The sequence below is a fragment of the Acanthopagrus latus genome, chromosome 10, assembly GCF_904848185.1.
Source record: "Acanthopagrus latus isolate v.2019 chromosome 10, fAcaLat1.1, whole genome shotgun sequence".
Classification (NCBI taxonomy): domain Eukaryota; kingdom Metazoa; phylum Chordata; class Actinopteri; order Spariformes; family Sparidae; genus Acanthopagrus; species Acanthopagrus latus.
In genome coordinates, this window is record NC_051048.1 from 982931 (window position 1) to 1006251 (window position 23321).

The 23321-nt window shown below is 45.2% G+C and overlaps 3 protein-coding genes across 6 annotated transcripts in view; 1 reads left to right on the forward strand and 2 right to left on the reverse strand.

Annotated features, from left to right (window-relative positions):
* LOC119026718 (cysteinyl leukotriene receptor 2-like) lies at positions 1-9366 on the reverse strand. 3 transcript variants are annotated; one of them, XM_037111227.1, is made up of 6 exons: positions 9004-9366; positions 8510-8645; positions 5938-6127; positions 3654-3821; positions 3402-3569; positions 1-1688 (listed from the first exon to the last, which is right to left on the reverse strand). In XM_037111227.1, exons 2-6 carry the CDS (start codon positions 8514-8516, stop codon positions 1178-1180), a joined length of 1044 nt encoding a protein of 347 aa, XP_036967122.1. In that variant the 5' UTR covers positions 8517-8645; positions 9004-9366; the 3' UTR covers positions 1-1177. The 3 variants fall into 3 exon arrangements, with proteins under 3 accessions (XP_036967122.1, XP_036967123.1, XP_036967120.1); XM_037111228.1 differs by having other exon boundaries at positions 5938-6124; positions 8510-9366; XM_037111225.1 differs by having other exon boundaries at positions 8510-9366.
* Positions 6656-23321, forward strand: part of LOC119026690 (atrial natriuretic peptide receptor 1-like) — a 20611-nt gene continuing 3945 nt past the window's right edge. Inside the window, exons 1-13 of one of the 2 annotated variants that reach the window (XM_037111168.1) lie at positions 6656-6687; positions 18191-18381; positions 19590-19673; positions 20360-20534; positions 20608-20740; positions 20846-20978; positions 21087-21191; positions 21446-21548; positions 21992-22137; positions 22229-22301; positions 22503-22647; positions 22991-23077; positions 23159-23302. In XM_037111168.1, the coding sequence (XP_036967063.1) occupies positions 18280-18381; positions 19590-19673; positions 20360-20534; positions 20608-20740; positions 20846-20978; positions 21087-21191; positions 21446-21548; positions 21992-22137; positions 22229-22301; positions 22503-22647; positions 22991-23077; positions 23159-23302 (1430 nt within the window). In that variant the 5' untranslated portion in view covers positions 6656-6687; positions 18191-18279. Of the gene's footprint in view, positions 6688-18119; positions 18382-19589; positions 19674-20359; positions 20535-20607; positions 20741-20845; positions 20979-21086; positions 21192-21445; positions 21549-21991; positions 22138-22228; positions 22302-22502; positions 22648-22990; positions 23078-23158; positions 23303-23321 lie in introns of those variants that run through there. The other variant, XM_037111169.1, reaches the window with a different exon arrangement.
* LOC119026754 (nephronectin) lies at positions 11740-17939 on the reverse strand. The gene is made up of 14 exons (XM_037111294.1): positions 17556-17939; positions 16381-16481; positions 16208-16300; positions 15529-15648; positions 15008-15127; positions 14788-14922; positions 14345-14419; positions 13952-14125; positions 13253-13771; positions 13069-13152; positions 12872-12970; positions 12574-12760; positions 12361-12445; positions 11740-12247 (listed from the first exon to the last, which is right to left on the reverse strand). Exons 1-14 carry the CDS (start codon positions 17630-17632, stop codon positions 12161-12163), a joined length of 1956 nt encoding a protein of 651 aa, XP_036967189.1. The 5' UTR covers positions 17633-17939; the 3' UTR covers positions 11740-12160.

A 23321-nucleotide genomic window follows, 5' to 3' on the forward strand; every position in this document is an offset into this window, starting at 1 on the left:
GACATTCTTCAGTTTATTAATAAAATAAAGTGGTTCATTTCCTTCTCTGATGTTCTTTATGTGTGTCACAGCTTGTTAACTTCATATAGTAGCTCATCATCGTTAATCCTCCGGGGACGAAACAACATCACACAGATTCTGCAGAAACAGTCTGAACATTTCGTACACGAGGACGATGTTTCCTCCCACGTGTTTCCGTCATCGGGATATTTATGGTCTAATAAACAAACACGCGTCTTCACTGGAAACTTCATCGCATGTTTAGAATTATTCACACACATCAGTCTGTAAAAGCAGCACCAGGTTCTGTTGTTTCCAGAACCAGCTGCTCACTAACACATCGGGTTGGCAGTTGACAGGAGCTTCACTCCCAGCTGGTCTGGTTCTGACTGGTGATTTTACCTGACAGGTGGTTTCAGTGTTGAACCAGCAGAGGGTGACATCGCTCCAGAGACTGACTCTGCCGTCTCTTTATATAAACTAAGACTTCTGTTTCTGGACTCTCGTCTCTGTAAACCTAAACTTTAAACTTCATCTACATGTTTTGGTGTGAAACCAATTCAAAGGTTGTGAAATCGTTTCAGTAGATCCAGTAGGTACCCTCCTGAACCCCCTGGGCCCCCCTCAACTACACCTGGACCCTCCTACTGACTCCTGGACCCTCCTGCTGACACCTGAACCCTCCTACTGACTCCTGGACCCTCCTACTGACTCCTGGACCCTCCTACTGACACCTGAACCCTCCTGCTGACACCTGAACCCTCCTACTGACTCCTGGACCCTCCTACTGACTCCTGGACCCTCCTACTGACACCTGAACCCTCCTGCTGACACCTGGACCCTCCTACTGACTCCTGGACCCTCCTACTGACACCTGAACCCTCCTACTGACACCTGAACCCTCCTGCTGACACCTGGACCCTCCTACTGACTCCTGGACCCTCCTGCTGACACCTGAACCCTCCTACTGACTCCTGGACCCTCCTACTGACACCTGAACCCTCCTGCTGACACCTGGACCCTCCTGCTGACACCTGGACCCTCCTACTGACTCCTGGACCCTCCTGCTGACACCTGAACCCTCCTACTGACTCCTGGACCCTCCTACGGACTCCTGGACACCTGGTAGCTTTTGTTTGGTCAGCAGCAGTGCTGACCGTGAGGCCCTCCAGGTGCGTCAGGTGGTGTTCCGTCTCCTCATCATGGTCATTCCGGACCTGAGGGACCCAGCCCGGCTGGACAGCAGAGAGGACTGAGCGTCCCTCATGTTGTTCCTGAACGTCCTGGTGGAGTAGTAGTACAGCAGTGGGTTGACCACGCTGTTGGACGCCGCCAGACACAGAGTCACCACCACCGCCCTCTGCAGCGCCACCGTGACCTCACAGTTCCATCCGCCACACACGGCGTGCAGGTGCAGAGACCGGATCAGGTGGTAGGGCAGGAAGCAGAGCAGGAAGGTCGCCGTCACCATGGTGACCAGGTGCACGGAGCGGCGCCGGTTGCGATTACGCGTGCTGCTGCTGCGGACGCTAGAGCGAGCCATCAGGCGGTGGACGAGTTGGCCGTAGCAGACGATGATGGTGAGGAACGGGAGGAGGAAGCCGAGCGCCACCGCCACGTAGTTCAAGATCAGGACACGCCCCCATGAGGAGGGGTTCGCCGGCTCGAAGCAGCGAGGAAGCCCCGCCCTGAGAGAGAGCAGAGACACAAACACACCATGAACGATCTTTTAACTCCACCATGTTCACCAGCAAAACCAAAACAAGCTGCTGAAAGACGCTAAGAGATGCTAATGGCTATTTTCAAACATAGCATCATGATCCCCACATGAACCAATCAGGGCCGCTCTCCTTCTTCTCTGATGTTTATCATTAATCCTAAACGACCGCCGTCCTGTGTGTCTGTATCCATAGCAACCGTGAGGACAGCAGCAGCTGATATTCGTCACTGTCATCCAAACATGAAACATGGCGGCTCACTCCCCTAACAGTCACAGATCTTTTTATAACCAGGCTGAGAACCAAACCTTCCAGCAGCTAAACCGGTTCTGCTCGTCGTCCCGTCTGAACCTCGTCCAGAGTTTACAGAAGCGTCTCGGAGACGTGCAGCGTTACTCATCGTTTATCTCACAGAGACTCCTGATTTCACTCAGGAGAGCATAAACAACCAAACTGCTGCTTCTGTCCGTCAGTCGGTCCATCAGGGTTCAGACTGATCCCAGATCAGTTCTCAGGAAGAAGCTGTGACGAGTCAGTCGTCATGACGATGTTAGAGAGAAAACATGAGGAAACTCTTCGAGCTGTAACGTGTTTAACAGAACAACACTGCTGTAGAATGAATGGTTTAAAAAGGAGCTTTAAAATAAATAATGTAAATAATAATATCTATTTGATTTACTTATATGGTTTTGAACATAAATAAATCAGTCAAATTAAAAGTCTTAAGGGAAAAAATGTGTATTATGTATTGATAAACTTTAATCTTAAGAAAATATGTAAAACACATAATTTAAATTTAAATATGTATATATAATATACCGTATATATATTTTAAAAAGTACATGAAGTTATTTTAAAAAATATAAACTGTTTATGAGATTAAGTAAAACAACAAATGTTATAAATAATAAATACATTAAAGTATTAAAATGCTCCAAATCTAAGTAAGATAAAGGTTAAAGTTAAAAACATTTCATTATTGTCATGTCGTATCATATTAAACATCAATGTACATGAGTTTGGAACTTAAGATATAATTTAAATAGAATTAAAATAATTCAAAGTTAAGGTTAAGTTATATTCCATTAAACTAAAAAAGAGTCCCAATTAAACAATAAAACTTGAATCTTTACAGAAAATAAAACAAGGAAAAAGAGAAATAAAAAATAAGAACTCACTTTTAAAAAAACATCATAATTTAAAAAAAAAAATCCAATAAATTGAAATAATAACAAACCAAGTACTTTGTTTCATTCAGCTGTTTTTCAAAATGTAAATAAATAATTTAAGTAAAAAAAAACATTTTGCAACTTATTAAATTTATAAAGGAAAACAGTTGTATTTGGATGTTTAAAAGGAGATGAAGTAAAACAACAGATGTTATAAATAATAAATACACTAAATTATTTGTATTAAATTTAAAAACATTTCTACATGTTTCAGAGTTTGGAACTTATGTTTAGATACTATATATATATATGTATATATATACACACACATACTAATATAATACTAATATTCAAATGGAATCAAAATAGATAAAAGTTAAGTTCAAATAAAATTGATTAACCTAAAAAAGCTCAAATAACAAAAAAAAACGTAATAAAAAAAAAACAAGATATAACTAAAGTTAAATGAATGAAAACCAAACCTGTAAAGTTTTAGAAGTTTATTTTCTCTCACCTCATCGTCACCCCATTGGTCAGGAAGGGGCCTGACAACACGCCCACAAACAGCCAGACTCCCAGACAGACCAATAAGGAGCGAGTGGGCGTGGCCAGAGTTCGGTGGCGAAGGGGCTTGGCCACAGCGAGCCAACGGAGCACGCTCAGTAGAGTGAGGAAGAGGATGCTGAGGGACGAAGAAGAGCAGCGACCCGTTAATGTGTGTGTGTGCGTGTGTGTGTGTGCGTGTGCATTTGTGTGTGTGTGTTACCTGGTGTACAGGTTGACATAGAAGCCGTAGACGCAGATTCGGCACAGCCAATCAGGGAAGACCCACACGCCTTCCTTGAAATAGTAAGCCAATCGTAGCGGGAGGGTGAGAGAGAAGCTGCCATCTGATAGGGCGAGGTTCATCATGACAACGCAGGAGGCGGAGTTTCTGGGGGGGGGGAGCAGGAAGAGTAGGATTTCTGTCAAAGTTTATCTCTTCGTGACAAGTTTTATACAACTCACTCATTCAAATAATATTAAGGCTTATCGCTATGAATACATGGGGGCGTGGCCTATTTGAGTGACAGCTAGCTGCTCAGCTAATCCAGTCACCGATCTGATCTTCACCTCTCGCTCGTGTTAGTGGAGAATCATTAACACAAACATCAGACAAGTGATATTCTCTGTCTTTCTGTGCAGTTAATGGGACTGACAGACGGGAGGGGAGGGACAGACGCCGGTGTTTTGGATTAATGATGACATTTAACATAAAAATGGCTGATGGGGATCTGTGGGAGAAATTGTTATGTGAGTGTTTTTGCTGAATTAGCTGTTAGCACTTCCTGTTAGCATTGTGCTCATGGATGTACAGACAGCTATCTCTAGATCACTGGTACTGAAGAAAAGTTAAATCATTAAGATTTTTAAGGATATGAATATTTATTCTGAAAGGACATCAGAGATAATGACATCCTGAAGAAGTTTAAGCCACGTTGACTCTTAGAATATGTGTCTCATGTCTGTGAGATCAGATTTGGAGGAAGTGAGATGTTTTCTGACGAATGCAGATATTTGTTTCCATTTCATAAAACATTCTCCATTGATATTAGCCACTTTAGCTGTTAGCCATTCCTGTTAGCAGTGAGTTCTGCACAGACAAAGTGTGTTTTTTGAGGATTTCTCAGCAGAGTCATCGTCTTGTTATGAAAACAGCCAACCAGCTACTTCAGACAGCCTGAACCTTATTTTTGGGTGCAGTATTACAGTATGGCAGTGCAGTATTTGAAACAGAGAATCCTTCTTTATTTGAAATGTTTCTGCTGTGTATGAGTCATCAGTGGATTGAAGTAGAACCAGTTTATTTTCAAACTTTAATCCTTCCGTGTGCATCAAATCTATTTTCGTTTTTCTGTTTAATTTGTTCCAGTGTAGCAGAATGTTGCACAGCAAGTTTGACATTTGAGCTGATTCGTCCTGAGCCGATTGTACCAATCAGTGTCAGTGGATATATCAACAAAGTGCTGATTGTTTATTTACTGTTCTGAGAGTCCAACAGAATCAAACTAGACCGGTTTGATGTCTGAACTGGGCCAAAGATCCTCTGTGAGAGAAGCGGCGTCACTCTGTACGACTAGAGAGTATCTGTAGTGTAACAACTCCAACAGAGTGAGACATTCATCAGATCAGATCAATAAGCTGAGCTGATACACTTGGATCAATAACTTGTGAATAATAATGTTTGTGAGATGTACAGGAGCCAATGATAAGATGTGAAACGTTAAAAAAAAGAGCTGCCGTCACGATCAGAGTGAAGAAACAACAGTGCTGTCCTTCTGTCAGACGTCTGCTAAGTTAGCATGCTAACTTCAGTCTGCCGGGGCTAGCTGGACATCGTTTACACTGTTGTCTCTTCACACCTGACAACACACCTGACAACACACCTGACAACACCGTCACATCATGATTTGAATGTCACAGTTGAGTTTTGCATACCACACATCACACAAACCATCTTATTATGTTGCAGCTAGCAGCGAAACAGGATCCAAACCCAGAGTAACTTTATGTAACATCAGTGCTGAGACTCACTGTGAGCAGAATTTGAATACATGGTGGGTGATAACAGGTCGTCAGGACACGGTGAAGTGGACTCACATCATCTCGTGTGAGTTCAGCAGCTACATAAAGGCCTGTTAATATTTGCACTGAGTGCAGACGCAGGTTTCTGTGTACTTACAGGCAAGTACTTTATTACTGCGATCAATTATCTGTTGCTGCAAATATCAGAGTCAGAGCATGTATTTACATGGTTTCCTGTTTACTGTTTCCATGCTGACAACTCAAACAACCAGATCCAGATCAGGTTCTGGTCTCGGGGCACCTGGAGACTTGAATTGTTCCGTTAAGGTGTCATACAAGCCGCCTGCACAATAAAGTGTGAACGTCAGTGCCTCCACAGAATATGAGTGTCCGTATACTTTTGGCCATGTGGCGGATGAATGCCAGGAGTGAATAACAGAGACGTGTTTGTGTGTTTGCGTGTTTGTGTGTTTGCGTGTCCGGACCTGCGGCTGCTCTGCAGCAGAAACACCCCCAGGGCTCCGATGTTGCACAGGAACGCCACCGGGAACAGCAGCAGGTAGGTGAAGGTGTAGGCCCGGTACTTGAAGGCATCGTCGTCATGGAAACACTGCGACAACTCCCCAGCCGAGGAGTTGTTGCAGGCGACGATGGGGGTCGTGAGCAGAGGTCCTACTGAAACACAAAAAACACACACATCAACACACATATGTACACACTCACACGGTCAGTTAGTTAGTTTGGTAGTTGTTTGTTTGGGAGTTTTTCAGTTGCCTGGTGGTTCAGTTGGTTGTTGGGTTGGTTCTTTGGTTGGTTCTTTGGTTGGTTCTTTGGTTGGTTGTCTTTGCAGGGGATCCTCGTATCATTCTACTCGTCATACAGGTTCAGTTCTCGTCTTCTACATGTGACTGCTGTGTTTCACTTCTAGTTTAAGTCCCACTTCTGAACTTAAATCTAAAAGGCTGTGGCTCAGGGCCCAAACTGGTCCCGATGTGCAGGTCTTACATGGCTGCCACTCTGATGAATGTGAACTTAAACTGTTCTTGTTTATGTTTTATTTTAATGTGTAGATGTTTTTTCTTCTTCTCAGTTTCACATGACAGAATATCTGCAGTTATGTCACAGCATTGTTTATAAAATAACACAACCAGACCAAAGACCAAGACCACAAGACCAGGAAACTGATGTTAGAGTGTGTGTGTGTGTGTGTGTGTGTGTGTGTGTGTGTGTGTGTGGTATGTAAACCAGATCCAACCAGCCGGTGTGTTTTAAACAGAGCTGCTTTCCCTGAACAAACAGACACAGGTCACCTGTTGATGCTGACTGTAAATGTAAATTTAGTCTCCTGACTGTTTAACGGTGTGATTATCTAATAACACACATAATAAATGTAAATATTGATTATATATATCTGACGTCCTCCATGTATTCTCACGGACCTCCTGTTCTCTAGTTCTCAGTCTAATCGGGTCAGGTTTAAAAATTAAAGATAATATTCTGCCCCCCAAAATAACAACATGGAGAGAACTCAGTGCTCATTAATGGAGAACCCGTCCTCTGTGATTCTGCGGTGCGGCCCGACAGCTGTGACCTTTGACCTCCTCACTGATCCGTGTTTATAATGTTGTTGATGTTGGATAAATAGTTTACTGTGACGTTTGACCTCAGTGAGCGACCGCAGGCTGAAGACGCCGCTTCATCAGTGAACAACACAGTAAACAACTCACTTCGTCTCCATCCGCTGCTGTTCAGCACTCAAAGGTCCGAGTAGTAAGAAAGCTGATGTGAGACTGGCGCTGTGGGACGGCGACCGACCCGACCCACAGTCCCAAAGGGTCCAGTTGGGAATGAGACTCAAAAGTCAGCTTTCTTGTTGTTCTGTGTGATGAGATGGTCCTTTTCTTTGTAGTCGTTACAGTTTAGTGTCTTTTTAAAATAAATTGTCGCGGTTCTGTTGGAGAACTGCTGACCCGGACTAGGGATACAGAAGGAGCTCCTGAACACGACTCACAAGTCTGGCTGATGTGGCGCCAGAGCTGGATGAGATTCGCTCCGAGGTGCTCTTCAGTGTCGTGTGGAGATCGGGTCAGTACCTCTGGAGTGGCGGACCGGGATGGTGGTTCCCATTTTCAGAATCGCGGGACGGGGGGATGTTCTCCAGTGATCGGGGCGTCAGACTGCTCAGCCTCCTGGGAAAGTTTGGAGGGATCTCAGGATTCGAGAGAACTGCCGCAGATTCTGGTCCAGCTCTTGTGGGCTTGCTAAGGGGGGTTCATTCTGGACTGTAGGGGGACCGGTATGAGGCACCTGGGCCGGTACTACAAGCTGTCCGGTCTGAGAGCTGTGTGCATACATTCCCGCATGTTCTCAGGGCTCCGCTGTGGTGAGGAGAGTCCAGTTTACATGCCGACCCTCACCTGTGGTCCCGAGCTGAAGGTCCTGACCCAAAGACGCTGAAATGAATTTCCTCCGCAGTGCTGCTGGGCTCAGAGGGACGAGAAGCTCGAAGTCACTGCTCCTTCATGTTGAAACGTGATACTGATATCTGATCAGAACCAGCGTAGACCCAGAACTCACTGTTCAGATGATAGATCTCATCCGTCCTCTGGACCCGCAGGAGGAGCGGGAGAGAGTTGCCGGGGAGAAGGACGTCTGGACTACCTGCTGCAACTGGACCGAGCCAGGTTGTTTTGTAACTCTGTGGTTAATTAAGTAATGAGCAAAGTGAATAAGATAAATGTATTAATATCGTTATTAATTTGTGTCTCTGACGGTTTATTAGGATCATCGTGTTTCCATCACTACTCCTCCGTGTTTCAGTTTATTGGAAAAGTTCTTCAGATGTTGACGATGAGCAACAACACATCAGAACCAGCAGACCTGTAAACATTCAGACTCAGGACTGTTGACATGAACCGGACCTGCACCTTTTAAGGACTTGAATTTTGAGAATGTGATCCCTGACTTTTTTTCTTTTTTTTTTTTTTTAGCATCTGGCTTTAATGTAAATAATCCTTCCTTCACCCTGTCAGCTTTATTTTGAAAGTCATCACTCACCGCTCATCCTGTCACAGCTTCATCTCTGCAGCTCGTCCTCCGTCCGTCCGTCCACCTCCAGCGCTCTGCTCCAGTGTCTCTGCAGGGCTGTGGCTCGGTATTCAAATCCTGTTTGTGGGTGTGTTGGCTGGACTTCCTTGGAAACACACACACACACACACACAGGCAGAAAGCCAAAACACACTCAAGTTTCTTTACTCTACGCACTCCAACATTGATGAAAGCAGGGAAAAAAACTGTCACACACATTTTCTAAACATCGAGTTTCCTCAAAGCTGTCGACCGTCAGTGAACCAGGAAACTCGTTACAACCAAATCAAACAGAACCAGATGAGATGAGAGAGTGATGACAAGATACGAGCTAATAAAGATAGAGAGAGAAACACACAGATAAGAAGACAAACACCGCAGACGTTAACACAACCACTCAGATCTAATCACCAGGATAATGTTTCCTCATGCTGCAGGTTTGGACTGGATCTGGATTAACACACCTGTTCTGGTCATGGAGACGACTGGATCTGGTGGTGAAACGTTAAACGTCTCCAGATGTCGTTAAACGTCTCCAGATGTCGTTAAACGTCTCCAGATGTTGTTAAATGTTTCCAGATGTCGTTAAATGTTTCCAGATGTTGCTAAATGTCTCCAGATGTCATTAAATGTTTCCAGATGTTGCTAAATGTCTCCAGATGTCGTTAAACGTCTCCAGATGACGTTAAATGTTTCCAGATCACGTTAAATGTTTCCAGATGTTGCTAAATGTCTTCAGATGTCATTAAATGTTTCCAGATGACGTTAAATGTTTCCAGATGTCGTTAAATGTTTCCAGATGTTGCTAAATGTCTCCAGATGTCATTAAATGTTTCCAGATGACGTTAAATGTTTCCAGATGTCGTTAAATGTTTCCAGATGTCGTTAAATGTTTCCAGATGTTGTTAAATGTTTCCAGATGTTGCTAAATGTCTCCAGATGTCATTAAATGTTTCCAGATGTCGTTAAATGTTTCCAGATGTCGTTAAATGTTTCCAGATGTCATTAAATGTTTCCAGATGACGTTAAATGTTTCCAGATGTTGTTAAATGTTTCCAGATGTTGCTAAATGTCTCCAGATGTCATTAAATGTTTCCAGATGACGTTAAATGTTTCCAGATGTTGTTAAATGTTTCCAGATGTTGCTAAATGTCTCCAGATGTCATTAAATGTTTCCAGATGACGTTAAATGTTTCCAGATGACGTTAAATGTTTCCAGATGTCGTTAAATGTTTCCAGATGTTGGGCCTGCTGGCTGTGACGTCTGCAGCTCTTCATTTTATAATATACGTCTCAGATATTCATCGTTCTTCTCTCTGCTGCTCTCCAGGTGAGTCAGAAGTCAGAGCTCGTTACAGGACGATACCTTGTAACAAGGTTTTCAGTTTATTATGTGTTTGTCAAAATAATGAAACTCTTTGTTTTCATGAGCAGATGATATAATATCACTGGATGTAAAAGTGTGATATGAAGACAATAAAGTCAGTTTGGATGCAAATTTAAAGAAATATTCCATATATTTTATGTGAACTGTCATCGTCATAGTTTCTATTAATATTGTCTCCTCTGACAGCTCCTTGTCCTGCGTCTTCGAGCTGTCACATGATGTCGCAGTTAGCGCTCCTCTTCCTCGTCCCACCACGCAGACCACCAGCTCGTCCATGCAGGAGAGAAACCCTACAGCTGTGAGACCGCGGGAAGACGTTCAGCCACCTGTCTGCTGCACGGCAGGAGAGAAACCGCACGAGCGTCGACACCGCGGGAAGACTTTCATCACGTCATTGAATTCAAAGAGACCCAGTTCGGACCCACACCGGAGAGAAACCGCACTGCTGCAACCAGCGTGAGAAACACCTCAGCTTCTCCAAACAGCTGAGGAGACGCTGCTGCACCTGAACGAGTCACGACAACAACACAAGGCTCATTTCTTAAAGGAACAGTTCACCCAAATATCTTATTTCAATGTTCAGTTGTTTGTCTCAGATTTTAATGTGTGAAGATGTAAACTCAGTTTTAACAAATGATCTGGGGAGATTTTTTTATTGAACATTTTTAAGACAGTTTTTGTGAATTTACAGTTTAAAACATTCAGTAAAGTAACAACAAAGTACTGCAGTTAGTTTTCAGTCATGAATCATCTGAATTACTTCAGTAACAGTGTAAAATATCTTTAAAGAACGACAGAAGCTTTAAAAGAAACGTAGTGAAATATAAAATTGCTCTCTGAGATGTTGTCGAGATGACATGGAATAAAATGGATGAAGTAAAATGATCTTAATACTTGTGTAAATGTACTTAGTTACTTCCCACCACTGAGTCCAACTGTATTCTGACATGAACATGTAGAGTTGGGCTCCAGCAGGGGGCGACGTTCAGCTGGTCTCCGATCCGCTGTCTATTCATTCATCCTGAAGGAAACACGAACACAAGAGACAAACACGTCCTGTTGTCCCTGAACACATCGTGGTGAGTTCAGGAACATGTTCACAGACACACAGAGTCCTCAGTCTGTCCTCCAGGAGATGTTCATGTACTTGTGTACAAACAGACTCTGGTGACAGTAGAAGTTCTGATCCAGCTTGTTTCCTCCAGCACAGTAACAGAGTTCAGGCTCTGACATGGACTCAGAGTATCAGAGTAAAAAGTCTCCCTCTGAAGGACATTTGTGCTCAAAGCTAACTGAAGCTCACGTCATATTAATAGAATTCAAAGACTATTAAAGTTAAAGGTAGAATCAGTAGGATTTGTCCCAGCTGTTCCTGAACGCACCACAAAGACAGTTGATTGTTGAGTCTCTATGTGTCATCCATAGAGAAAATAATTAACGAGCTGCTGCTGGTGAGAGTGAGAGAGGTTACCGGGGTGATTACAGGGCTAACGAGCAGGGCTGTGACAACACACACACACACACACACACACACACACACACACACACACAGGAAGCTAAATCACAGGTTAGACGTGTTCATAAACTGAGGAATCTGTTGAGCTGAAGCACCAATCAGGCGGCTCCGCCTACCAGTGAGTGTGTGTGTGTCTGCTTTAAAGCAGATGTTGGACACACACACCCCAGCAGACAGATGACTGCCTCCTCCTCCTCCTCCTCCCTGCAGGTGATGCTGCAGGGAGGAGGTGGAGCAGCTCCACCTGATCACCATCTTTAAACTCTAACCTCTGTTAAAGTAACTGAGCACATTCACTCGAGTACTGCAGTCTCTTCTTCTTCTGTTTCTTTAAAAGACGACATGAAGAAGACAAACAAGAGCTTTCATTAAAACATTACAAAAGTTCTGACAAGTTAGTCAGCGACTCATCTACAGAGGGAGAGGACCACACACACACACACACACACACACACACACACACACACACATCATTACTGTGTATATAATCAGGTTTATGAGACAATATTAATCATGTAGTCATAGAAAAACTATTTACAAACAAGAACAAAAACAAGACAGGAGAACACAGTCACACACACACACGCACTCACACGCACACACAGAGCAGGTGTGTGTTTCCTTCCTTCCGTCACAAAAACTAAATCATCTCCTCGTCTCTTAAACAGAACAAACTGATGTCGTGAGTTCACTCAGAGGAGAAGCGGCAGCTGTGATGTCATCGACATGCCCCCCGTCTCAGCGTGACATCATCAACAGCGATCTGTCCTCGTCGTCCTTTCCTCCGCTCGGCCTTCAACAACACCTGCAGGCACACACACACCTGTCATCATCATCATCATCATCATGAACAACAAACACACTAAACTCTTCATTAGTCCGTGTGTGTGTGTGTGTGTGTGTGTGTGTGTGACTCACCTTGTCCACTGTGTGCGTCATCAGGGTAACCTGTGTCTGTCTCCAACCGTGTCCACCTGTCCTGCTCCAGAGGGCGGAGCCGTATCTGCAACAGCCAATCAGAACAAGGCTTGTGTTTCAAAGTTGTCCAGAACTTTATTTTAGTTGACGACTAGTCGATTAGTTCTCGCAGCTCAGCTGACAGGAAGTTGAACATATATTGGGTTCTGGTACCGTTGGTCCCGTCCTCTCTTCCTGACAAACAGCTGCAGCACGCCCACGTGATGCCCCGTCAGCCAATGGGAGAAGGAGAAACACAGGTCGCCGTGACTCCAGGGCGGGACTATCTGAACGGCCAGTCGAGCACCGCGGATACTCCTCTGCCCCGCCTTCAGCTCCGGGACGGACAGGTACCGCCCGCCTGAGAGGAGACAGTCATTAACACCGTGGTTCTGCTCTGGTTACTGGGCCCAGGGTCCAGCTGGAGGATCAGGCGGGTCTTAAATGTGTAATGTGGTTCACGATGTGTGACCTGCAGCGGCGTGGACGACCTCCCAGTGCAGGTCTCCTTCTCTGTCCGACAGCCAGTCACACAGACCGCCATCGAAGGCACAGTGGAGCTCAGCCACGTCTACACACACACACACACACACACACACACACACACACACGTTGTGATTAATGTGATTATGAAGCTGTGAAGATATTTAATAACATCCACACACTCACCAGGATCGTCTCTGGAGGCCTCGGCTGTGTTTCCCAGCTCGATGTCAAACTCCCACACCTGGTTGTGACCAGGCTGTCGAGGGACTGCAACACACACACGCACACACACACACAGTAATGTAATTCTTTTCTGAGTCATCTAATGTAATCTGATTTATTCTGGGCAGCAGTCAATTGTCCTCACTGTGCACGTCTCCTCTCTGTCTCTGCGTCACGTCCTTGTTGATCCGGTTGTTCACGGTGGTCGTCAGCAGGGAGGCCGTGGTGGGTTCCACTGTCGTAGTGATGGTAGTAGTCACTGGAGGAGGAGTCGCAGTCGTAGTATCCAGTTCAGTTGTAGTAGCCAGTGTTGTAATTGTAGTAGGAGGTAGTGTAGTGGATGTAGTTGTAGCTGGGGGGGTTGTTGATGCTGTTGTGGTTGTGATCAGAGCAGTAGTTGATGTGGTCGTTGCCTGAGCTGTCGTAGCAGCAGCAGAAGTAGTAGTCAGAGCTGTAGATGTAGTTGTTGGGGTGGTGGTGGGAGTTGTGGTGGTGGTTGTAGTGGGAGTTGTGGTGGTGGTGGTTGTAGTGGGAGTTGTGGTGGTGGTGGTTGTAGTGGGAGTGGTGGTGGTGGGAGTTGTGGGGGTGGTGGTTGTAGTGGGAGTTGTGGTGGTGGGAGTTGTGGTGGTGGGAGTTGTGGTGGTGGTGGGAGTTGTTGTGGTGGGAGTTGTGGTGGTGGTTGTAGTGGGAGTTGTGGTGGTGGTGGTTGTAGTGGGAGTTGTGGTGGTGGGAGTTGTGGTGGTGGTTGTAGTGGGAGTTGTGGTGGTGGTGGTTGTAGTGGGAGTTGTGGTGGTGGGAGTTGTGGTGGTGGTTGTAGTGGGAGTTGTGGTGGTGGTGGTTGTAGTGGGAGTTGTGGTGGTGGTGGTTGTAGTGGGAGTTGTGGTGGTGGTGGTTGTAGTGGGAGTTGTGGTGGTGGTGGGAGTTGTGGTGGTGGGAGTCGTGGTGGTGGTGGGAGTCGTGGTGGTGGTAGGAGTTGTAGTTCTGGGCTTCTGTGGCTCCAGAGTGACCCTGACGACAGCTGCAACATGATATAAACTCCATGAATCCAGTTTCCATGACGACGTACATTTACCTCTTTAAGTTTAATTTGCTTGTTTTAAATGTTCGTTGTGTCGACTCAGAACAAACGCCTGCTGAAGATCAGTGACGACATCACTCACATCAATAACGGTGCTACATTTGCAAAACAGCCTCACAAATGTAACTGACTCTGCTGGAGTCTGAGGTGTGTTGTTACCTGCACAGCTGCCGTCCTTACACCTGCACTTTGGAGAGGCTGGATTCAGAGAACAGAACGGCCGAGTGTCCTTATCTGCCAACAGAGAGAGAGAGAGAGAGAGAGAGAGACTGTCACATCTGGTCTGATGACCTGACAGACCAAATAATATTCACCAAAGCTGAGCTGAGCTGGTTTCCTTCAGCTGGTTGTCGGCCATGTTTGTTCGGTTATGAGAACTCGTGACAGTCTGTTGACACTAAAACACCTTTACAGTGGTTTGCCTGTGAAGCTTCAGTGAAACATTATTTTTACTGATGCTGACGTTGATATTTTGAAACCAGCTGTCAGGTTTATATCCAGAAGCTGAACTGCTGTGGTAACTGGTACCAAAACAAACATGGCCGACGACCAGCTGAAGGAAACCAGCTCAGAGTCTGCTGGGAGCTGTGTCTCTGCCTCACCGATGCAGGTGTACCGTCCGTTGATGTAGGTGAGTTTGAAGCCCAGGTGACATTTACACATGAAGCTCCCGAACGTGTTCACACACTTCCTGCGACGAGGACACACACCGCCGCCCGACACACACTCGTCGATGTCTGCAGAGAGAGAGAGAGAGAGAGAGAGGATGAACTTCGCTGCCAACGCTTCATCATCCCGCAGCAGAAGAACCACCAGACTGACCGATGCAGGTGCGTCTGTCCGGACCCAGCCGTAACCCCGGCGACGGACAGGTGCATCGGACCGCCCCCTTCATGACCTGACAGCCGTACTGACAGTTGGCATGGAAACAGGTGCGAGCGTCTGTGAACACAAACACATCAGAGAAAAGCTGCCAAAATGTGAACTATTACATTTTACTATTGTTGGAAAGTAATTAGTTACTTAGTGGAGTAATGAGTTACTGATACACTGCTTTCACACTACTGACACTTCAGAAGCTCCAGAACTGTTCTGTGGACCTCGACACTACACCTGACTTCATCAACATGGAGGACGAAGTGTGCAGAACTCCCTTAAGAATCTTCATGATTTAACTTTCCTTCAGTCTCACAGTGATCCAGTGACAGATGTCTGCATATCCATGAGAACACAGCTAACAGGAAGTGCTAACAGCTAATTCTGCGCACTTCTACTGAGTATTGGAGTTTGTTTCCTGTATTATTTGGTTGTTTGTTATGTTTTACAACAGGATGAATACTCACTCCTGCAGCTGCCGTCTGGCTGCGCTGCGTATCCGTCAGCGCAGTAACACTTGTAGCTGCCCGGCGTGTTCATGCAGCGATGCTTACAGGGCCGAGGCTTCACGCCGCACTCGTTCAGATCTGACACACAACGCAACACAAAACACACACACACACACAGAGGGCAAAGGGCAGACGTCACACATTAACCTCAGAGGTACATTTTCTCTGCTTTCACTCTTCTTGTCAACCTGTAGGATTAACCTTTGACCTCCAGCCTGTTAGTCACACAGAGAGAGAGAGAGTGTGTGTGTGTGTGTGTAGTCTTACATTACAGAGTGTGTGAAGACCCAGTTTAAAGCCAGATGTTGTTTTATAGTCAGGATATGACTCAAAATGTAGCCTCTAATCAGGAGATTAACAGTGTGTGTGTGTGTGTTGGTGGGTGGAGTACGCCTCTTTGTTCTAAGTTTGGAAGCAGCGGTGTGTGTGTGTGTGTGTGTGTGTGTGTGTGTGCATGTGTGTGTGTTTTGGGGGTCTTCAGGTAAAACACGCCTTTGCAGGTCAAACAAGCATGACAGGAATGTGTCTCTCGTTCAGTCTCAGAGGCATGATGGGAAATCAAATCTGTGTGAAGCTACAGAGAGCTGTGGCGTCTTCACACACACACGCACACATACACACACACACACAGGGTTACCTTGGTTACAGGCCTTGCCGGTGTATCCTGGGTGACATTTGCATCGGTCCGGTCCGACACACTCGCCGTGTTTACAGCCCTGCTGACAGTGAGCTACACACACACACACACATGCACAATGTTAATATACAGTACAAGGTTTCTACTGTATGTGCGTGTGTGTGTGTCCTCACGTTGACAGCGTCCCCGGTCCATCTGTCTCCAGCCCCAGCAACACTCCACACTGTTGCCATAGCGACACACACCATCGGTCAACGCGACCCGGTCCGTCCAGCTGTAACACAGTGTCACACACACACACACACACACACACACACACACACACACACACAGAGGAGCGTATCTGTTTAACATGAAGTGCCGACTGTGTAGTTTATGTCTGTACGAGTTTAGACCGGCTGAAGTGTGTGTGTGTGTGTGTGTTTGTGTCTGTGTGTGTGTGTGTGTGTATGTGTGTGTGTGTGTATGTGTGTGTATGTGCGTGTGTGTGTATGTGTCTATATGTTCCTACCATCTCCTGTTTCCAGGCGCCTGTCTGAACATGACTTACATCAGACGGGGCAGCAGCTCGTCTCCTCACATACTTTCTCCCTTCAGTCTGCTGAGTGTATTAACATTAAACTGTTTTAATAACTTTTTAATTATATTATAATATTCTGCTGTTTGTCCTCTTTGTCGTCTTTCACCCCTCTGACTAGAATAATGTTGGATCAGCAGCTTTCTTGTTAACCCTGTCTTTGTATTTTGATTTACACGTAAGCTGTGGTCACAGCCGGCATCAGTTTAATGAAACGGGAAACACAATCAGTCCAAAAACATGAAGTTCATACAATAAATACAGAGTTCTATTCAACCACACACACGTGACAGTCCATCATGTGGCTGTGATCAATAATAAACAGATCAATTATTAATTAATACAAGAAAGAAAGTTTTTAAAGGGTTATAATAGATCACTATTGACAATTCACAGTGTTGTAAACAGTCGTACTGGATTAAAAGTTTTGGTGTTAAATATCACTCTGGTTCAAGTCTCCCACAGGAAGAGTAACGTTACTCCAGTACAAGTCTGATGGTAAACATACTGAAGCATCAAAAGTACCAGTAAAAGTAACTTACACCAATATTTACATTTGTTTTACATTTAAAATGATCTACTGTGGTTCTGATGCAGAATGTAATCAGTAGGGTAACTAGTAACTAAAGTTATCAGAGAAATGTAGTGGAGTAAAAACTACAACATGACGTATGAAGTAACAAGTAACGTGCTGGAGTAAAAGTACTCCGTTACATTCCGTCAGTGACTGAACAGAGAAGTAATAAAGTTCGATTACAGATCTGAACCGACCTGTCCTGGTCCAGACGCTGGGCCCGGCTCAGCACGCAGAACACGGACAGCAGAACCACACTGACCCGGGTCAGCATTCTGCTCCTGTGGTCCGGGACACGATCAGAACCGCGACCCAGAGAATCCCAGACCCGCTCCGGGACGAGCTAATAGCCGTCTGTTGGTGGAGACATGTCGGCGGGGCGAGACGGACCGGTGAAGGTTCCGACCCAGGACCGGGTAGAACAGTGTTTAAAGAGCCGTTAAGTCCTCGTGCTCACAGATTAATGTTAGAACTAAAACGGCTGGTGACGTAAAACACGACACGTTTAATTAAAGACGTTAAAAACCCGCAGATCCATCCGACGGGACCGGTAGGTTCTGCTCGGCTCCTCACCGGGACTGAAGCTGGCTGTCCGCGTGAACGCGCGCCGGCAGAGCGTCGCGCGCGCCCGAGCTTTCCGAGAATGAGTGAGAGGCTCGCGCGCTCCCTGATTGGTCGACGGGACGTTCGGATCGGAACGGTTGGTGTCGCGTGCAGGTGGGACCCGACAGAGCCCGGGAAGAGAGACGTCACTCAGAGAGACGAGATGTCACGAGGACACACAGACACACACACACACTAACGGTCCATCTGTGTTTAGGTCACAACAGAGTGTGTGTGTGTGTGTGTGTGTGTGTGTGTGTGTGTGTGTGTGTTGACTGTAAACACTTTAGCTCATTAGAGAGGAAATGAAGCTACAACATGAAGCTAATGAGTGTCAGTGCTGACAGCCTCACTGTGACACAAGATGGAGGTCAGAGGTCGCTGAGGTCACACCGTCTGGTGATCAATGAAGAGACACAGGTAATGTATTGGAGATGTATCGATCCTGTCTGAACTATGTCATGAATCACACACACCATGTTTGGGAATTTAGAAGATGATTTTTCTGTTTGTTGTTATCAAAGTTGAGTTAAACACCAACATGGCCGCCAGCCGGGTAGTTAGCTAGCTAGTCAGTTAGCTAACATCAGCTAAGTAGTTAGCCAGTCGCTTAGCTAACACACAGGAGCAGCTCAGTCTTTAAGTTACGGGTTAAACAAGATGGCGTCACTAGTACAGCTGGTGTCTGTTTATGTTTTATAGAGAACTGGGTCAGAATCTCTCACATAATGTTTGTCAGTTTGTTGTCATTAAAGTCAAACCTCATGTAGTTTTGTGTTAAAGCTCAGTGAACTGCATCGTCTCATCAACACCTCATCAGAACCAACATGGAGCCAGCTGGGTCAGAAAAGGTTTCAGAACAAGATGAACGTCACAGTAAAATCTGCTCATATTGACAGCGGCAGCTCTGGTTCTGGTTCAGTTCTGTGAGCTGCTGATATACAGGACAGCGATCCTGTAGACTCTGGACTCTGTGTTTGTATTATTGATGCTGCTGCTCACACAGTCAGATGGACGGAGGTCGACCACATCATCTCTGTCTTGTTGCTGCGTTCACTCGACCTTATAAAGAGTAAAAGTGCAATATTTACCTCCAGAATGTAGTCGAGTGTGAGTATAAAGTAGTGCAGTACTTCAGTAAATGTTCTTACAGTAGTTAGATTCCTGCTGCTTTTTCCTGATTACACAAACTTTCCTTTAATAACAATTTCAGGGTAGAACTTTTACTTCTACTGTTTTTCCAGTGTGGTTTTAGTACTTTATCTGAAATACTGAGTACTTCTTCCTCATGTCTGAGAGTTGTTGTACTCCCAGGTGATCATAGGTAATAGAGGAGAACTGACAGATTTAAGACTTGTTCAGATTGTTCAGATTTCATGTACTTGTGTTATTTTTGGACGTCCTTAGGAAGCTGACTTGTTTTTGTGTCTCTGAGAGATGAATGGACGCGTGTCCTCCTGCCTGAGCTTTGTTTTAAGATGGTTAAAACTGTTGATAATAAAAACAATATCAGTGCAGTAACAGAAGTGACCAGCAGAGGGCAGTGAACCACCTCCATGTTGATGAACACTGTCTCTCTCTCTCTCCACTCTCTGCTTCCTCTCTCCATCACTTTCCTCCTGATTCAGGTTCATTCAGCTCAGAGGCTGCAGATGTCTGTCTGTCTGTCCTTTAACAGCAACATGAAGAGAAGATTGTGGTGTCTGCTCTGGGTAAGACTCAACACCTGCTTTTAAATCAAAACGTCACGTAATGAACTAAAACTTAACTGTCAGATTATTTTGTTTTTTTTTCTCATTAGATTATTGATTATTAATCAGCATTTAAAGAAAGCAAGATAAGGATGGATATGTTTGCTGTCTGCTGATCTTTTCTGTGTGTAAATGATAAAAACACTCGCAGCAGCTTCACGGCACCAGGATGTGAATTTTGAGGAAACCTTCATGATCAATATTTCAGAGAAAAACAGCTAATTTACATTCAGTGTGAAGTGTCACATTAAATTCAAACGTTTGACATTATTATATTTTTAAATATATATTTTATGTAAATATTAACACGTTTGGTTTGTACTTTGTGCGTTCATTGTTTCTTCTCCTTGCTTCTTGTTTTTTATTATCATTACATGCTGTCCTTTGAAAACATCAAACGACTCATAAAAAATAATTTTTCTAAACAACATTTCAATGGCATGTGAATGTTGTTTGCTCCATAAAAGACTTATTTTCACTTCTCTGAAAACAGTAAATGTGATTTAAATGCATCTTTATTGGTTTAATTGTCTCTATGAAGCCAAATAAATATTTGTATATCATGTTGAAGTCAGCTGCAGATCATTTCTCTGTAAACGCAGCAGCTCATCGTCGATCACTCGATGTGTGTGTTGTGTTGTTTCCAGGTGTGTGTTTGCTGTGTTGGTCTGACATGTTGCTGGCACGACCTGGACAACAGCGAGTACGACTGCTGGCCACTGGACAAACCCAACGAATCCAACATGATCGACTGTGGCGGTGAGAACCAGGGAGTCTGTCCTGCTGTGTGGTCGATAGAATTCATCTTCTCGTCTTTTGTTGGTAAAGAAATCCCTGCGTGGCTTTAAAACAGCTCTGATGTGACTGACTGATCCATCATCTGTCTCTGGTCCAGGTCTGGAGATGGCCTGGGTGGTCCGTCCTCCAGAGACGGTGAAGACCGGCGAGGTGTTCAACGTCACATACTCAGTAACAGCCAGTGACTCTTTCTACCAATGGGCTATCGACAACCAAATCTTTACACACAGGTTAGTTCACCTCACAACTGGTTATACCTGATTTAAACTAATCCGACTTAACAAACTAAATGAGACTGAGACCTTTGTTGGTCTGAACCGTGTTTGTGTGTTTAGTTCCATCATGACCCCTGAACAAGCTCGGAGGTTTTGTGAACACCACGACTGTCCAGCCAACTGGAAAGATGCTAACGGAGAAAACTGCTGCATCCACCACGCTAACATCCACTCCTGTCCTCTGGGATACATGGTTCATAAACTTGGTTATTTTCAGTTTCTGCATGTCCACAGATATTTACTGACAAAACAACAATTTAAAGAAATGTAACCAGAATACGTTAAATAAACCAACCTTTAGGCAACAGAGAGCATCTGTGGTCCCTGGATCCCTGACGATGGAAAGATCTTCACTCACACCATCTCGACCTCCGGCAGGATGACCCAGACCAACTGGACCGCCAAGGTAACGCACCCTTTATTCTGGTCCACTACTGTTACTCTAATATTTCTTTATTTATCTCCCTAAAGCTCTGAAGTTCTTTGAGGTTTAACTTAAAGGAGGTTTTTACACAGATGATACACTACTTCATATCAACAACTTTATAACTTTTCTCCTGATGCTCACAAGTTCTGTGAGTTTTTAAAAAATACTATAGTAGGTATAGAAGTGGCTGATGTTCATAAGTGACCTGTTAAGCCCATGACTCTGCCTTGCAGGTGGTTCTGATCCACGCCGGTTTAACCTCGCTCATCGCTCACATACGAGTTGGTCGCATGCAGGTTGCTCTTGAGGCCAAGAGCACCGTGTTCCCAGCTGTAGGTAGGTTGAGTTGAGTTGTGTCCCTTTAAACCTGCGAGTACAACGAATAAACAAATATAATGAGGGTCCCCTGACTGACGAAGGTAACTAAAAGATGAATTGACTTATCGTGAGTTATTTATCTGGGTCTGGATTGTGGTGTTCACTTTGTTAAGCCTTCTCAGACAGCTGACTGTTGAGGGATGGCAGGGTTCAGGGGACAGAGATGGAGGGGGCAAGTTCTTACCCAAATATTGGCAAGTTTTGGTTTCCTATGAGATCAGGAGTGACTGTGTTTAGGGTTCTGAGACCATCATGTTTGGGTTGGCCGACAGTGAGCGACAGAGATCTCAGCTACCATCAACAAACACATTGTCCTCTTCACATTGTTCCCCCCCAAACACGACGACATGAGTGGAAACATCACCAGATAGTTAGTCAGGCCTCTTTTCTCCTGTCTTCAGTTTGTGGTGATGGTGTTTGTGAGGAGGAGGAGTTGTGCTCCACCTGTCCAGCAGACTGTGGTGAATGCCCGATGACCGCATCCACTAAGATCGCCATCGGCCTGCCACTCAGCCTGCTGTGCCTCTGCATCACACTGACGGCTACAGTAAGAACATCTCATGTGTTACCAGGAGCCCTGAGAAGCATTCAAATAATAGAAAAACAATAGAACTCATCCATAAATGCGTCCTGTGTAGTGGCTGAGGTACCAGAAACAGAGGCTGCTGTGGGATGAGAGCTGGATCATCGACTACGCTACGATAAAACAAGGTGCTGTAACAGTTCTGATCTCACCTGTTTAAAATGCTTCAACATAGTCAGCTCTGGACTCTTCTGGACCGGGTGCAGACTCTACTGGTCCCAACAGGTCTGGACAAGATCTGAAATGGACCCAAACTGGGTTGGATCAGGTTTGACCTGACCTTTGATTTGGTTTTGTTTTTTTCTGTCTCTCTTCCTTTCTTTCTATAGATCATGAAGCTCGTATGACCATGGGCAGCATCATGAGTGTACCGGTGGGGAACAGCGACAGCAACACCAGCTGTGTGACGGGTCTCAGCTCCCATACGGGACAACCAGGGAACCGGAAAACGATGTTCACCTGCACTGGGATATAGTAAGTCCTCCATAGCCAGTGATGGTAACTATGGTAACAACATGAAGAAGATGGTGCTGGGAACAACAGAAGGACCCGAGCCTCCTCAGGAAGTAAAGCCGGCTCGGGCCCGTCTTGTAGACTGCCTCCATGTTTGTAGTCCACTCCAGTTTGTAGTCCAGCACCACACCCAGGTATCTGTAGTGATGAAAGTGTGCCAGAGATAAACTCAAGCCACACGGACGACCAAAACAGTTCATTTTACTGTGATGAATAGATCTACAGACGGACATCGACACACTGGTGAACTCTGGTGTATATTTTTAGAAAAACATCTCTTATTTAATATAATTTCCTCCTCCAGTGATGGCAGGACGGTGGCCATCAAGAAGATTCAATCAAAGACTTTCTCTCTGTCCAAAACCATCAGACAGGAAGTCAAACAAGTCAGGTAAGACACACTTCCCTGCTTATAGAACGACCCATCTTACCAAATATGGTGTTTTGAGTTTCTCTCTCTCTCTGTCTCCAGAGAGCTCGATCACCCCAACCTGTGCAAGTTTATTGGAGGCTGTGTTGAGGTGCCTAATGTTGCCATAGTGACGGAGTACTGCCCAAAAGGAAGCCTTAACGACGTTCTCCTTAACGAGGAGGTGCCACTGAACTGGGGCTTCAGGTGGGAAGGCGCTTCTTTT